Source organism: Falco cherrug, chromosome 4, assembly GCF_023634085.1.
Source record: "Falco cherrug isolate bFalChe1 chromosome 4, bFalChe1.pri, whole genome shotgun sequence".
NCBI lineage: Eukaryota > Metazoa > Chordata > Aves > Falconiformes > Falconidae > Falco > Falco cherrug.
The window spans coordinates 18,648,446-18,664,906 of record NC_073700.1 but is presented as its reverse complement, the minus strand read 5'-3'; the positions used below and the strand labels follow the sequence as shown (position 1 = coordinate 18,664,906).

Below are 16,461 nucleotides of genomic sequence, written 5' to 3'. Positions count from 1 at the left end.
TGTTCCTCCAAGATACTTTTTTTTTTTTTTTTTTAAACACACTGAGACGCGGTTCCTGGATGCAAGCACATGTGACCTGTTCTAAATAAAGGATATTTTCCACTTCTTGCACAACTGGAACAGATATAAGCAGTAGCTTGAACAAACTGCATTGCAGAACCCAACCAGAATATAAAACACTTGAATAAGATCCATAAATAGCAGTAATATGAAAAGACTACCTCCAACAAGGCACAAACTCAATGTTAAGTCTAATGTAATCAAGTTCAAATTCAATCACGCTGCAAAGTTCATTTACAAAATCAAATTTGATCATCTGCAGACTAAGGCACTTTAGAAAAGTCCTCTTTGGCTCCAGAGTAAGTACACATTTCAAAAATGTGTGCCTTTTCGGTGAAACGCATATTTCCTCAACAAACATTGTGTATTAAAAGCAGTTTTAACTAAATCAAGACTTAACACCGGGTGGGGAGTGGAATCAAAATAAAAAGAGTTTTACAGAGGATGCCAACTGGATAGAGATAAGGTACTAGCCAATAAAAGTAAAATATTGAAGGTTTATATTAAAAAAAAAAAACCACACATTTGAACACCAGGAATGTTGAAAATTTTATAAAAACATTACTGCTTTAATAATGACAAACTCTATATCTCAATGCTATTGCTCATAAAACAAGAACAAGCTTCCTAATAAAAAACTACCATGCAACTTAAAAGCATTTCCTAATGATTTTTTCCACTAAAAATAATTCAGTAACTGCATCATTCAGGTGCTTTTTAACCAGTCTGAGAATAAATAAGTTGGGAAAGGGCAACAGAAAATAGCACAGATCACAAACAAATTATAATCATTTACCTGCAGGTACACAACTGACAATCATTTGCTGGTGCCTGCTACGTTGCGCATACCATCCAAACAGACACACATTACAGAGAGCCAGAAAACAAAGAAAAACAATTAAATATAGAAGTTTTTTCTCTATTTGCCACATCTGGGTTAGTTCAGATCATCCTGCACAAAGGCAGACTGTAAAGTCTTTACTTCCAGATACCAGTTTGATATCCAAAACATTGCTTTAATAAGTCAAATTCTTTAAAGAATCTTCATTAGCAGTCCGATACATGTAACTTGAGCCTACAGTGCCCTGATGACTGCATGCAGACAGTCAGGATCTGTGTTTACATTGGGTAATAACTGATTTTCTTCTTCAACTGATTGCCTGAAAGCAAAACTCTATCAATTTCATTTTGCAGTGCTTGTACCAGGAAAGAAAACTTATTTACTTGTTCATTACCCAAGCACACGCACATTTAAGTGCATGTACTTATCAATTAAAACTATTATTCTCTTGGAGTACGGCAGGAGAGAAGTAAAGTATGAATGTGAGGGAAAAATAAATATGTATCTCATTGTCTTACTGGCTAGTCATACAGTCCAGTTTCCTCCCGCAGTGAAAAGTGACTCTGGAGAAACCAACACAACTGAAACATCTTCTCAGTTTTCAAAGACATTCAACCACAGCAAATTCCAGAGAACCCTTAAATGTAGCCAGCACTTAGCACAAGAAGTTAACTTCTCCAGAGTCAGAGGGGTTTAGGAAATAGGGTTGGAACTGATGTATCTTAGCCCCACGTATTCTCTCCATCCCTTGTGATTAAAGCTTTTTGCTGGGCTTACATTTTTCCTTGGCTTCCAGCATTCAATTGCGGCTTGGCCTAAGTCAGTACAGTATTTACTGCAAAAAACTTATTATTGGACCCCTTGCGGCTTTGGATTGCAGACCTGAATTATGAAACATGGATGCAGTAACTGTGAGGGCACACTGAAGAGGAGAAATCTTTAACTGGTTGTTATATACTGGAAAACAAGCAGTCTGGGGAGAAGCAAACAGGAGAGTTTTACTGAGTGAAGGACAGCAGTATCAGCAGGGCTAAGTTTAACTGGGCAATAAAACAAGTTCCTTCTTGGGTCTGAGCACTGGCATTCTTAGATATTTCTGAGCTGGATGGCTTTCTCTATATACTCACAATTTCAGCTGCTATGAGTAAGCCCAGGATGCTTCTCACTTCTTATTGTTAAAAGAGATCAGACAGAGTCCTGAATGTTGCTAGGAAATCAGCAGTTCTCACCAGGGAAAAAGAGTAGATTGCTTACTTAGACTCATTCCTAACATCAGCTATTGCCCCTGGTTTGCCTGCTCCTCAGGAACCTTTCCAGAGCAAGGCTGTGGAGAAGACAGTAAGACAGCAATTCCCATGGCCGCAGTCCCATCACTACACCATGCTCACCCGGTGCTATTACTCTGATTTAAAGCCACAAGAGAAAGCAACAGGGTAATGTTGGATACCCATGATAATCATCAGTCAGACTGGTTTCAGGCCTGAGCAAAGCTGAAGGGCTACAGAAGTCCTCCTAGATTACAATCTGCACATCATGAAGCAAACAGGTTTGTGAGCAACTTTTGCCTCCCGTTATCAGCAAGTTTTATCAGCCTGGCTCCAGGGACAAGTTTATATGGACCAGGCAGGGCCCCTGGCTCCTTGGCTTCTTCATCTCCCACAAGACCAGGAAGACAACTGAGACTTTACCTCCAGGTAAGAGCTGTACGTGAGCTGGGCAGGCTCCACACCGAGGTTAACATGTCAGCTTGCTATCTGCCAGAAAAACCATGGGTCGTTTATTCCACCCTCGGGGCTCCCTCTTCTGTACATGGAGACGTGTGGAGGAACACGAGGCAGACCAGGGCAAGCCAGTCACTTCTACTCAGCAAGCCCTCCTGGAGACATCAGAACAGATGCTGGCCCAGGGCACCACCAGGATGCCCAGATGACTGACACCGGGGACCCTTTAAACCCAAAGGGTGGGCAGTGCCAGCTCTGCAGGAGTATCAAGTAAGAACGTAACGGGGCAATTAGTCCAGGGCAGTTTGAAGTGACAACATTTAGAAGATGGCTAAATACTCCAGCGCTTCATTACAGAATATATTTATTCACACCTCCCTGAGAGAAGTGAACAACAAAGGGATGCATTCGGGTCCCAAAGGCTCACCACACAGGAATTAAAAGCAGTTGGAACATCTGTGCAAGGTCAAACACAGACCTGCTAGCTATGCTCCATGCCCACACCACCTAAAGGCATAGAAAAGCTGCTGACTGCAAAGTGGACAACCACAAAGGGACAACTCCCCCACACCAGTTAGAACCCACAGCTGGTGCAAACAGGGCTATTTAACAACGGCACAGTCATCACAATCTACCCCACACCTGCCCCACTCCACCAGCGACGCAGGCAATGAGGCCAAAGCCCTGTGGGTCTCCCAGCTGCCTCCAACACAGCTGGAACCCATCCCTGCTCATCAACCCATCTTTCTGCGCTGTCCTCTCCCTGCCTGCATGTTAGCCTGGCTCCCAGCTAATTACCTGGATAATGGCAACCTCCCTGCTCACTCTGGCACCTTTAGTTAGCCCGTCAGGCTGCACATCACCTCCACTACACACACCATTTCTGAGCAACACCACAGGTTCAGCGAGAGGTAGAGCTGCTGTGAAGACAGGCCAGAGGACACGGCCCCAGATTTGCCAGCCCTTGCAACAGTGACAGAATTTGTAACATCTTTTACTAACAGACCTTTGACGTTTCTGAAACACTCAGAGCAGGATCAAAAGTTAATTTATTTACTTTGAAGCGCCTCTGGCAGGCGGTACAATCTAAGCTCATTCTAGCAGTTTTTTTATATTTACCTTCCCATTCATTTTCTGACTGCACGCACAGACGCACGAAGAGCATTGTTCAAAACTGAAAACCGTGACTACAAAGACAGGCTAACAACAGGCTTGATTACGAACATGACACTCGCAGCAATGACCTTACGCGCAGCTGACTGTGGCTTAGGAGAGCGCTGTAACGAAATGGAGGGTTTGCTACTGCCGGGGTGCTCCGAATGGCAAGCCAGAGGAAGGAGAAGCGTGCTGTCACAGACACGGTGGGATGCTCAGGGTGTGGGAGAGCAGTGCCTCACTTCTTCCAGCGCTAGGATGGGGAGCGGGTCCGACACCCCGCAAGCAGAGGGGTGCACACCACCCTGCTTGCCTCCACAGAACGTATCTGCGTGCCGCAGCTGCTCCAGATAAGAGCAAAGGGTCTATCGCGTGGAAAAAACACTTCAGGAAGAAAGCGATGTCCCCAGGCAAAAGTTTCCAGTCCCGCAGCACATAACAGAGCGGCCCTCGGCGCCAAAAACAACCCCCAGAACCACCCGAGACGCTGCGAGACCTTGCAACAACTTTGCAGCTGCGGGCGGCCCGCACCCGCCGCCGCCGCACCTGCGGGGCCCGGGCAGGGCCGGCGCCCCCCCGGGCAGGTGCCGCCGGTGCCTCGCCCCCCGCCCGCTGCCCCCGCGGGCCGCCCCGGCGTGGCAGGGAGGCCCCGCACGGCCAACAATGCCCTTTACATAACGCGGGCCCGGCCCGCCCTCCCGCCCGACAACGCCGCTATTATGGCAGGAGGCGCCGCACGGCCGCGCGGGGCGCCGCGCCTCAGCGCGGGGTGTCGCCGGGCGCCCGCCGACGGCCTGGCGCAGCGGGGGCACCGCGTCCCCCGGCCGCCGCCCGTCCCACCTGCTCTTGAGGGGCTGGCTCTTCAGCTCGTAGTAGGTCTTGGGCTCCTCGTGGAACTCCTCGCCCACCTCGAAGTCCGGCACGATCCCCGACTCCGCCTGCATCGTCGCCGCCGCTGCGAGAGGGAGAGACGGGAGGTTACCGCCGAGCCGAGCCCCGCCGCGCCGCCCGCTCCCGCACACTCGCAGCGCCGCCGCCCGCCCCGCCTGGGACTTGTAGTCCGCCCCGGGGCCGGCCGGGCCGCCTCCGCCCGCTGCGCACTACAACTCCCGCCGGGCCGCGCCGGGACGGGCCCAGCCGCTGTCAGCCGGGAGCGCCGGCCCCGCCCCGCCCCGCGCGCCACCTGCCGCCCCGCCCCGCCCCGTGACGTCACGCGGCTCTGACGGCAGGCGGGCGGCGGAGGGTGCCGTGCGTGACGTCACGCCTGCCCTCAGCGCCGCGCGAGGCCGGCGGCGGGTCCCCGAGGAGAGCGGGGGCTTTGTCCCGGGGGGCTTGTCCCGGGGGGCTTGTACCGGGGGGCTTGTCCCGGGGGGTTATCCCGGGCCGTAGCCGGGGTTGCCGCACAGCCCGGGGGGTCCATCGCACCCTGGGGAGCGGGGCTGGGGAACGGGCCCTGCCGGGCGTGCAGGCAGCAGTGGGGGCGTTAGGGCCGGCAAGGGAGGGTGCGGGGGGGCTCGGGGCAAACAGGTGATCTACAGGCCATGGGGAGGGCACTGGCGGTGATTTATGGTGCCGGGGAGAAAAGCGATGGGCATTCGCGTCCCAGCACTGTTGGCACTTTTCAGAGCGAGTTCTTGGCACGGGAATTTACAGCGCCAAGAAGCTTCCTTCAGACTTCATGTGCCTTTATAAACAGGCAGCAGCTCATAAGTGTTGTGAAGAAAGGTGCCGTAAAATTAATTCCGGAGCCAGCTGGGTTCCAATTATTTGCAACAGAAATTTTTTAATACCGCCTCGTCTCCTGGGTGGGCCGTTGGCAGGGTGAGGGAACCCTGAGCAGATCGTCTCTGAGCACAGAGGCAGGAATGGCCTCTGCCACGCTCCGCCATGCCCGCACCATGTCCTGGGAGGACCAAGGCGGGAGGGTGGGCTCGGAGGGCTCAGCACAGGGGGATCAGGAGTGTCCAGTGCCAGCTCAGTCTGTTGGTCCCTCCTTGGGTTCAAAGACCCTGGAGGTGGAAGGTCCCACCCGGGACTTATTAAATGACTGTTTGACCTTTCTTGTTTTCTTCAGTTTGGGTCTTTGGTGCTGCAGAGGCCGGGATTTCAGGAACAGGCTCAGTTGCCACACTTACGAGGGCCTGTGTATCAGCACCGACTATCAGGATGTTTCCCTTTACAATCCAAGAAACCTTCCTCAGCTCTGTCCTGCCTCCTTAGCGCTGTGCCGTAAGGTTGACAGGGACCTTCCATTCAGAAATGCCATAGGAAATGTCATTCATTCGTGACATTTCTCCAGAGCTCTGACCTCACTAAACGAAGTCACAGCACAACTCAAAGGATGTTTTGAGGATGTTGCTGGTAACTGATACCTAATAATTCTGGTGCCATCGTATAGCTCACAGCTAAAATCACACCTCTCCTCTTGTATCAGTGCGGCACCACTAAGCCCAGCAGAGCAGAGAAGCCAGCACCGAGGCTTTGCCACATCCTTTTCCTCGGCCACAACTGCCGAGGCTGCTCGGTGGTGCACTGGGCACTGCTCACACCCAGCCAGCCAGGACCCTGCTTGTCTCAGGCAGCATGACAGTAGGTGAAATAAAACCAAGAATTGTAGCTTGGTTTAGAAACTTGGGTTCCAGATTATTATGCAGCTGCTAAACCCCAAGCAATGACTTAATAGCAAGGTTAATTACTTTAATGCAGGGGTCCTCAAACTTTTTAAACAGGAGGTCGGCGCACGGATGAAGCGGCAGGCAGTCATCTGCGGCTGCTTAGTTCCCCCCCCCCAACCCCCGGCAGGGGGAGGGCTGGATTGAGGACCCTGGGGGGCCGTATCCAGCCCATGGGCCGTAGTTTGAGGACCCCTGCTTTAATGTATCAGATACAACAAATTTGATAAGGCCCTGAAGAATGTTCTTTTGAGCCTACATTGGCAGGTGGCTGGAATAGCTCAACAGAGGAGTAGGCTTGCTAACAGTGCTTTTGGAAAGAAAAAAAAAAAGCAACCAACAAACAAACAATTAAAAATAACTTAGAAAAAGCCCACTGCTAAGCTACATTGACAGCCTGAGCCTCTGCAGGTTAGGTGGTGTTTCTGATGAACTGTGTCTTCATGAATGAAGAAATATATGTGATACTGACGCAAGGGAGAAAGCAGCAGGACTCATCTCTTTGTAATGGCTTTGCTTGTGTTTCTCCAGGTGTCAAAATTAGATACTCTCTTCTGCTACTTGAAATGCACAGCTTAGGAGCTTTTGGCTCTGTTTTAATTATAACACTAGTTCTAAAGAGCTAAGATCTAGTATGCAAATATATGTCCTGGGCAATGCTGCTTGACTTGAGGTACCACAGCTTCGATAGGGCTGGCGTGTACAGCTCACAGGGGGAGAGGAAGCTGTTGTTCTTTTCATCAAACCATGAAGCTTTTGTTTCTGCCTTTCATCCCTCCTCTGTGCAATGCAAAGTTTGTATTTTGTGTTTGGATGGGGGCAATTCCTTATTGCACCTGGGCTAATTGGGACCTTCACACTGTTCTGCTGAGTCATACAAAGCTTTCTTCTATTCGTAATGTGTCATCTGTGTTGACAGTTTAGCTTTCAGGGGGAGGGAACACTTCCACTGTGCCTAAGCAGGATACTAATATGTAAGTATGCCCCAAAACAAACATAGAATCCGAGAAGGGTGTGGGTTGGAAGCGACCTTTAAGACCATCTAGTTCCAACCCCATGCCATGGGCAGGGACACCTTCCACCAGACCAGGTTGCTCCAAGCCCCGTTCAACGTGGTGGTGAACACCTCCAGGGATGGGGCACCCACAGCTGCTCTGGGCAACCTGTGCCAGTTCCTTACTGCCCTTATAATCACAGAATCATTCAGGCTGGAAAAGACCTTTAAGATCATGGAATGCAACCCATTAACACAGAGCTGCCAAGCTCACCACTAACCCATGTCCCTGAGCACTGCATCTTCATTTATCTTTTACATGCATATCTTTTACATACCTCCAGGGATGGTGACTCAACCACTTCGCTGGGCAGCCGGTGCCAGTGCTTGACAACCTTTTCAGTGAAGAAATGTTTCCTAATCCCCAACCTAAACCTCCCCTGGTGCAACCTGAGGCCGTTTCCTCTTGTCCTGTCCCTTGTCACCTGGGAGAAGAGACTGAGTGATGCTTAAAGATGAACCATATTATGCCAATATTGCAGTTAGATTGCCATAAAGAAAATAAAATTAAACCTAAAATACATATTGGGTGAAATTGAAGATCAAGTAATTATTGTGTTGACACAGTTTAGATTTCCATATAGTTACTCTCAAATAGCTAGATTTCTGTACAGCTCTGTTGAGTGTTTTCCCGTCATGGATGTCAAACTGCTTTAAAGAGATGAGCAAGAATGATTATCCCATTTAGCAAAGTGAAAAACAAAACACGCAAAGCTCCTTTGTCAAACATCAAGTCAGTGGCAGAACATGGACTTTAATCTAGTGTTTGCATTATGGGCATAACACTACTAAGACTCTTAGCAGGTAGGGATTCTGTGGCATTGTCACTGCACTAGGGACAATGACCTGTGAGCAAGTCCCAGACGTGCTCTATGAGGTGAAGTCATGTTTCATCAGCAGCACAGTCCTATAATCAGATTTAGGGATCACTGTGAATGCACAGCTTGGTTTTCTGTTGCCTGAAACTGGCCTTGCTTTCAAGAATGATTCAATGCAAATCATAGCCAGAATAAAACAGAAAACTGCATCTACTGTATGGGTGTGCGGGGGGTGCTGGCGGAGGGGGCTGCCTGGAGCTGCCCCCACACCCGCTGCCGCCCCTGCCAGCCGGCTCCCAGCTGGGCCCAGAGCTCCCCAGGCCCAGCGGCTCTGGGATCACTGGTTTCCCCAGGGAAAAGCTCTGGCACGGCAGCAGCTGCAGCCAGAAGCCACAGGGTGTGAGGGACTGAGCCGGCCCTGGGGAGATGGTCTGTGTCCAGGGGGGCAGGGACAGAGCGGCTGGGGGGTCACCTGGCCCATAGCCGGGGGCAGCCCATCACAACTACATGGTAGTTTGTTCCTTTGAAGATAATACTCCATTTGCCCACATTTGTTTTTTTATTGTTCTCCCTTTTTACAAATGGAATTAAGTTTTCCTGCCTTGTTCACTCCTTATAGTTGCAAATTCACGTCTAGCAATACAGGCAGTCTCGGTGCTTATATGACACTTTGGTCTTGTTCTTCACCCAGGCTAACATAACCCCATCCAAAAGCCAGGAGCAACCGTGTCCAGGCTCCCCAGCTCTGCTTAGCTCCTCAGCACCATGCAGACATCTCTCTCGACAGCATTCTTCAGTTATTTTTCAACTGATGGGTCTGATATTGCTAAAGCTGTTAAAATAGGTGTTCAGCTTATTAGACAAATTCTCCTTTCCAGATGGATTCTCATCAAATCTGAGAAGGGAGCATGGAGGTTCAGAAGACTGAAGGACTTTTGTTTTGGCCATGCAGCTCCCAAGGAGAAGGGTTTATCAGGGGACACAGCTCTTCCTCATTCTGAACCAACATTTCCTGTGATTTCAGCAATGATTTTCAAGATACTGTGGGGTGCACAATGTAATGTGCAGCAAGCACGTTGGGCAGAGCTGCTATTCCCCACCCCCACCCCCCTTGTGATTACTCTTTGCAATTCCCTCATTTGTGGCATCCTCCCTTGTAATTCTCATAATCTGTATTTTTCTTCTTCTGGCCTACACATACCATTTCAAATGGCTTTCCCATCAGTAATGTTACTCAAACCACAATCTGGGGATCTCTAGTTGACAGCAGGGAGCAGCAACATAGATCGATATCTCCATAAGAAGGCCAAAAATTGACACCCAGCTCAGCAGAGCTCCCAGTTTGAAAGAATTCCCCTGCAACAACTATCTGTGCATTCCTTTGAAAAGGAAAGGAAGCAGTCAATGCTGCTATTCAAAAAAATAAATAGACATGTGACTTAATTTTGAAGAAAGTTCCCAGACCTTTGCATTTATACTCTGTATTGTATCCTGTGAGATTCAGGAAGATAATGCAATTTACCCCTGCAGACTGAAAGACAAGAAGTTGTTATTGTTCTTTATCTCCCTACAGGGCAGAAGACTTGTTTACAAGCTTTCAGTATTGAATATGGAAAGAAAGGTGGTATTTAAGTGTGAGCTTCCAGTACTCACAGAGAAATTACATAGAATCTCACAGGAGCATCCCTGTCCTGTTTCCTTGCTCCACCAGCTGCATATATTGCCAGTTAAAATCTCCCATCCCCAATATCTCATCAAAATTGTTGCCCTCTCCCAGGTCAGATGGGGCAGAGAGCCCCTCCCTGCCCACGCTCTTTGTCATTCTGCCTCATTTCTTGTCCCAGTTTCTTTTTATCCAGCTGCATCATTTCTTTGAGACCCCTAATCCATCACCCATCCTCCTTCCTTCCCCAGCTGCCATCCCATCTCTTTTCCCATCCCAAGATGCATTCCCTCATTTCAGAACTTGGCTCCCTCCGCCTCCCAGTGTGACCCTCACATATTTACTCAGGATTTAATCACCGTTTCTGCCTGCCCTGAGTGCTGTTTGAGCTTTGTCTCCCGTAAGGTGCAGTTTTCCTCCTTTCTGCTTTCTAATCAAGGGGTTTCCCTCTCCCCACTCAGGAAAGCAAACCAGATGAGCTCCTCTCAGTGTAAGCTCCCTACACACAGCAGCTCAGAAGTGTAATGGCAGGGAAATCCTGCTCCCAATTAGGATGGGAAATGTCCAAGAGGGATGAAACCCATGGAGATTTAACTGCTGCTTTGCTATGCATATACCAGGTACGGTTTTTCACAGACTCACCATTTAGCCCAACTGCCACAAGAGCAGCACATGGCATATCTCTGACATACATGAAAACCAGCAACCACATAGAGCGAGATAATTCTGCCATGCTTTGTCAGTTCGCATGCAGGGCTTTGCTAGACAGCTAGAAGCAACCAGATGTTTTGAGAATGAATCCAAAAATCATTTTAATGAGGGAGAACAACAGGTCAGCTACCCCACATCTCAGCAGGACAGCCCTGCTGCCCACAGCCTGCCCCACACCAGATGCTGTTGCCAGGTCTAATAATTCCACTGCAAGGTTTACATCTGCTTCTCTTAGAAAAGATTTCCAGTTCTCAGATTAAAAATGAGCCCCCTCATTACATGAACACCCCAGGAGAAATAAGTAGAATTCATACTTCAAAATATAGTTTCTAAGACTGTGTCATCAGTTTGGAACTAAGTCTGAAACCCTGTCAGTCCCAGGGTGGTTTTATCAGCAGAATTGAAGGTGATTAATTCTGCAGCTGGAGCTCCTGAATGAATTATGTTACTCTAATGAATCATCCACTAATTTCTAGTACTCCCTTTCTTCATCTCTGCCATATTTGGATAGGTAATGGTAGAATTCAAGGGGGAACTGGACAATCTCTGTTGTTCAATATCCTTGGTCTGATTTTCACATGTTCCTCTTTCCAGCTGCTAACTCATGACACTGGTTAGCAACAGCAGCAGTGGCGCAAACAGAAGCTGCAACAGCAATGTCATTCTGACTTGACTTTAGTAACAAAAAAACCCCACCATAGACTGAGGATTGAGTCATTCCCTCTGGTTCTCCAACAAAAGAACAGACTTCATGATTTACACATTAGAGCCTGAGCTCAGTGCTCAAGGCAGATGTTCCTAGGTCTGAACAGAGGGTGTCGGAAGGTCACAGCTGCTTCTGCAGGGACAAATGGTCAATCTTCCCTGGCCTGGGGAAGTATTCAGGGAAGGGATTTGAAGGACAGAGAAGAGATGCCTGAAGACTCACCTTCCGTCTGTGGCCTGGAGAGGAGGATCTGACAGGCTCTAAACTGGGCTCCTGGCCAGCAGCACCCAGTCACCCTTGGATATGGTGGTGCTCTTGCAAGTTGAGAGGTAGGCAGCTGGCCTTTTCTTTAAGTGAAAGCTGGGGTTCTTACCTAATATGACTCTAAGAGCTACTGCCTTGAGAAAGATAAAAAGGCCAAGAACAAGGTCAGAAGAGCTGGCAGCAGCCTGTCATCAGCTCATCCCAAGGACCAGAGGGTTATTCTCCCACTGGGAAATAATTTGGGTCTTGCTTCTCAAAGACCACTGCAGGAAGGCATGCAGAGTCATCCTTCTGAGCTCTGCTGAGCTTTTGCAGGCTCCCTAGGAGAGGGAAAGGCAGCAGCAGAAGCAGCCAGAGCTGGACCCCAGCAGGTATCACCGACTGGCACTCAGACACAGCCATAGACAGGCTGGGAACAACTGCTTGGAACTCAGTAAAAGTCCATGGAATAAAAGTTTGTGAGGGCAACTCATTTGGCGAGCACAGCATTGCAAATCCAGTTAATTAAACCCGTGCAAAGGCCAAAGGAGATGTAGATAAACCAGGTTAAACTCTCACGTATACTGTTTTAATATAATTCAGTACAGCATCTGTGCTAGTTAAACTGATTATAGAGTTAACTGGTTTAAATACATTTGCCCTAAGTACTGGTGCTGGTTTAACTAGACTGCTTTAAAATCAAAAGCAAACTGTACACCTCTGCCAATTTTCCCCTTTTGTATTTAAACCAGTACAACCTGTAGAGACATGTAAGAAACCGCTTTTAATGAGGAGCAAAGTGCATCAAGAAAAGAGGACTTGGCCCAGCAGCGCTGGTCTCCGGCGCCTTATTCCCAGCTTTCCTGAGAAACTGTGTCATCTTCACGTCAACAACACTTAGGTCTAAATTTGTTTCCTGAAAATCCTATTATAAAAGGTGAGACCAAAATCACAGCCCATTTTTCAGAATATGCATAATCTCATCAATTTAGGGGGAAGGTGTTTGTTTTCTTTCCCACTGTCCAATAACAGTTTTGAATGGAAAAAGCACAGATTTTTTTCAGTGAAAACTTTCTCAAGCTTTCTATTTTGATACAGTCCCATGAATGCCTCCTGTGCTTCATCCATCTTTTGAGAGCGATTTCATTATAAGTGCTGTTTGAAGAGAACAAGGCTTTTGAGTTTTGCCTTAGAAATATGAACATCTGTAGCTAGTAGTCACAACGAGCTCAAATACCAAGACCCTCATATTTCTGCTTTACATCAGGCCTTTACACACGCATCATGAAACACAAACCCTCCTCCATTGTCTTAAAATACTCACCCACCTGAAATCAGAATAAAATATTAACTATTGTTCTACTAAATCTGAAAATATTCCCCACCTGAAGTCAGAATCCCTTTGGGTTTTCTCATCTGCAGTATTTCTACTGCATTTCATTTCTATGTCAGCACCTAAAAAGTTTATCTTCAAACAAAGACTAAGCAGTGATAGAATCAGAAATCCAAAGCACCAATAAAAAAAAAAAAAAAGTTTTCATACATAAAGCCTGCTGAGACTCGTGGGTTTTTTTAAAGCAAAAGAATTAAAGAATAAGAGCCAATTTTCTGAATTTTTGTGTTACCTTTCACAGTTTTGGATGTGCAGAAAGGATGCCCTCAGCTAGTGAAACTGTGGCAAAGATTTAAAATCTGTATTATAGAGATAATTGGTAGCATCAAGGGCCAAATCTACGTATAGTTGAGATCAAAACTGCCCATACGAAAAAAAAAGGATTCCAAAAACTCCTCTTGAGTGATCATTAAATGCATTGCTCATAATATGTTCCTACTTCAGAAACTCTGCAAGGATTTAATACCTTTTTTCTCCCCTCCTTTTCTCACAGCAGGCTGCCATTTGATCTGAACAGGCAATGTAAGCCTGCGTCATTGCCTCCATCCACCTGGAAAGGATAATTTGCCAGAGGATTTTTTTCTTTAAAGGCAAGAGGCTTTGTTTAAAAAAATGGGAAGTTAAAGGTCTGATAACTCAGCCCAACATGCTGCATGTGGATCTGTTGGACTCATTGCCTACTTGTGAAGGCAGGTACCTGATCCGTCAGCCATGAAGAAAGGATGTCCTTTCTCTCAGCATCAGTCCAGAGATGAGTTTGAATGTTTACTTCAAATATGTGTGTACAAGAAGCAGAAAACTACTTGCCCAGGAATATGCCTTTATTTTTGCCCCTCTAATTGCATCCTGCCATCAGCTCTTACCCCACACCTCCTTTCATTCTGGGTTCACCCAACACTTGTTCCTGTTATGAGTTTAGGTCTGTGAAGAGGCAGGGCACAGCGCTCCCATCAGCTCTCACCTGGATCTTCTGTGGTCACCCAGCTAACACCAGGGCATTCAAATGCAGAAGCAGTCTCTGACTGCTGGATCGCCCTAGGTGCTCTTGGCAAGGGTGGCTTTAGCTTGGTGGTCTCACAGTCAATGACTGGCATTAGCCTGGGGGAACACTGGTGCACACAAAACACGTAGCCATGGCCCATGGGCCAGCCATGCACCGTGCAGCAACCCCAACGGTATCAGCTGAACCGATCGGCTGCTTGTTTTAGAGGGCTCCTTTTGGCAGTCCTTTGGGAAGCACCAATACCAACACCGTTTTCTGTATTAGGTACACTTGATAAAGAATAGCACAGCCTGGATCGAATTGTACCTAAGTGACTCAAATACATGAACAGACATGTGGCTGAACCTTCCACACCCTGCTAGATGATGTAGTGCATGAGAACAGGGTATTCAAACTGCTTCAGATGGCTTCAGTTATTTGGCACAGCAGCTTGCATGGATATGGCTAAAGTGAGCTGACTTCTCTCCAAGGAGCTAGTCAGTAAGAAAGCCAGACCTGGAGCTCATGTTGTCTGCTTTCCCAGAAGTTAGTGCCATTACTGTGGCAAAAATGGAATAAAAAGTACACTCTGTACTGTTGTAGGAGAATGGAGTCTTGTAGTGTCTTCTAGTGACTTCCATGAAAATTCATTGCACAGCAAGCCTTAACCCAAAGTTGTTTGCAACGCAAAGGCCTTGCTCAGGAGCAAGCTAAGTCTGCCTGGCAGGTGGAGGTCTAGAGCAGCCAAAGTTACCTGATTGCGTTACCTGCCCACGCTTACCCGGGCTGTCCTTGACAGAAACAGGACATTTCTGTCAAGCTATGGACCTCTCTTTGCCTGTGGATGTCCAAGCAGTGCAGAGTAACCACTGCTTCTCTGATCTAAAACTATAAATGAGCGTCAAGGAAGGAACCCAATACTTGCCTCTCACCCATGACTGCATCTAGCTAATCAGCCCTGATCATTGCCAGAACCTCCACAAGTCTTTCAAATTTCAGTAAAGGCGAAGACAAGGCTACATGTCGTAGCTCACAGAGATGTTCAGACACATACTGGCAGGAGTTCGTGTATCAGTTACACCCAATCTTTATCAGGTGAGAGCTATTTCTGAAGTAGATTGATCTGACAGGAGCTGATAAAGATTATCTCACTTAATTTTCCCGGAGAGTGGCTGGATTTACTGGAACCAGAGATGTATTCAGGGCTACAAGTATTGTAGGATCAGAGCTCAAGATATGTGGAAAACCTGAAGAAGGTGCTATTGAAGCCAAGGAACCCAAGTCTCTCTTCTTATAAAGAGCTCAGTCCTGCCCCATTCGTGTCAGGTGATCACAAGATATCTTAATATCTTTCTGTGCTTTCACAGAAAATCATCTTCCTCCCCATGAAGCTGGGTTATTAACCAGGTGCCACATTTCTCATCCACTGCAATTGCCAAAGGGGCTACCTCAAGCCCCTTTGTGATGTCCCTTGTCTTGCTGAGATATAATGCAATAGGTGGTTCATGCTGACTCTTGCCGCACCCTGCAAAGCAATGCACACGAGGTCAGTCAGCACCCCTGGGGTGAGGGCAGTCATTCCCATTCAAGGCACAAAACCCCCCCATGTCTCTGCTACCAGGGCTGTTCTGGTGCACACCTGCAGTTTTCAAAAGGGCAGCCTGCAGCCCTTTCCCCCCCCCCCCTCTTCTTCTGCAAGGCACTGGGTCTGACTCCTGCCAAACCACTATCAAGCAGCACCCAGTCACTGTCCCTGCTCTGGTGTATGCATCCGAGGTGTCAGCACTGCTGGATGCTGTTTTGAAAGGCCAAGTTGTCTCAGATAGAAAATAAAAATACATTATTTATCATTTCTACATATTATTAGCAGAAGCAGCACAAGGTGCAGTCACTGACACTTGCCGGTATCCTAAGTGTTCATAAAGCTTTCCTTGATGTTAGCAAGTCTATTAATAAAGTGTTGCAAGCAATCAGAACTGCTCTACCAGCCTGGGAGGGGGAGTGTTGGTGACATCGTGTTCCAGCTGAAAGTCATGTAAAATCCTCTATACCTTCTTCTGAAAGACATCGACATCATCAGCAAATGTAAATATGCAATCACAGCACCTTGTAATTAACGGGAAGTTGCAGGTCCCGTTAGCACCGCAGATCCTCCTCCACTAGTGGTGAGCAAACGCAATTCTTGCCTGGCTCAGGCGTTGCCATTCAGCAGCACATCCAAATGCAAAGAGAAAGAACCAGGAGCTGCCCTTCACTGGTCTGCTGGTTCCTTTTGGTTTCAGTTGTGCATGGACTGAAGCTACCGTGGCCATCGGCTCCCTTTGGGAGCGGGGAGGGCTTTGCCGTGGATTTCAGCAGCAGGGCTGTGCTTCTGCTGACCGCAGGCACATCTGAAACCCCGCATCAGCGCTCTGGGGAGATGCTGTCTGAGCTCATTGCAGA

General features: G+C 47.9%; 1 protein-coding gene across 4 annotated transcripts in view; it reads right to left on the bottom strand.

Annotated features, from left to right (window-relative positions):
* MITF (melanocyte inducing transcription factor) overlaps positions 1–4,939 on the bottom strand; it is a 110,194-nt gene extending 105,255 nt beyond the window's left edge. For 2 of the 4 annotated variants that reach the window (XM_055708353.1, XM_055708354.1), the window contains exon 1: positions 4,618–4,938. In XM_055708353.1, the coding sequence (XP_055564328.1) occupies positions 4,618–4,721 (104 nt within the window). In that variant the 5' untranslated portion in view covers positions 4,722–4,938. Of the gene's footprint in view, positions 1–4,617 lie in introns of all 4 variants that reach the window. The other 2 variants (XM_055708352.1, XM_055708356.1) reach the window with 2 other exon arrangements.
* Between the last annotated feature and the right edge of the window lie 11,522 nt (positions 4,940–16,461).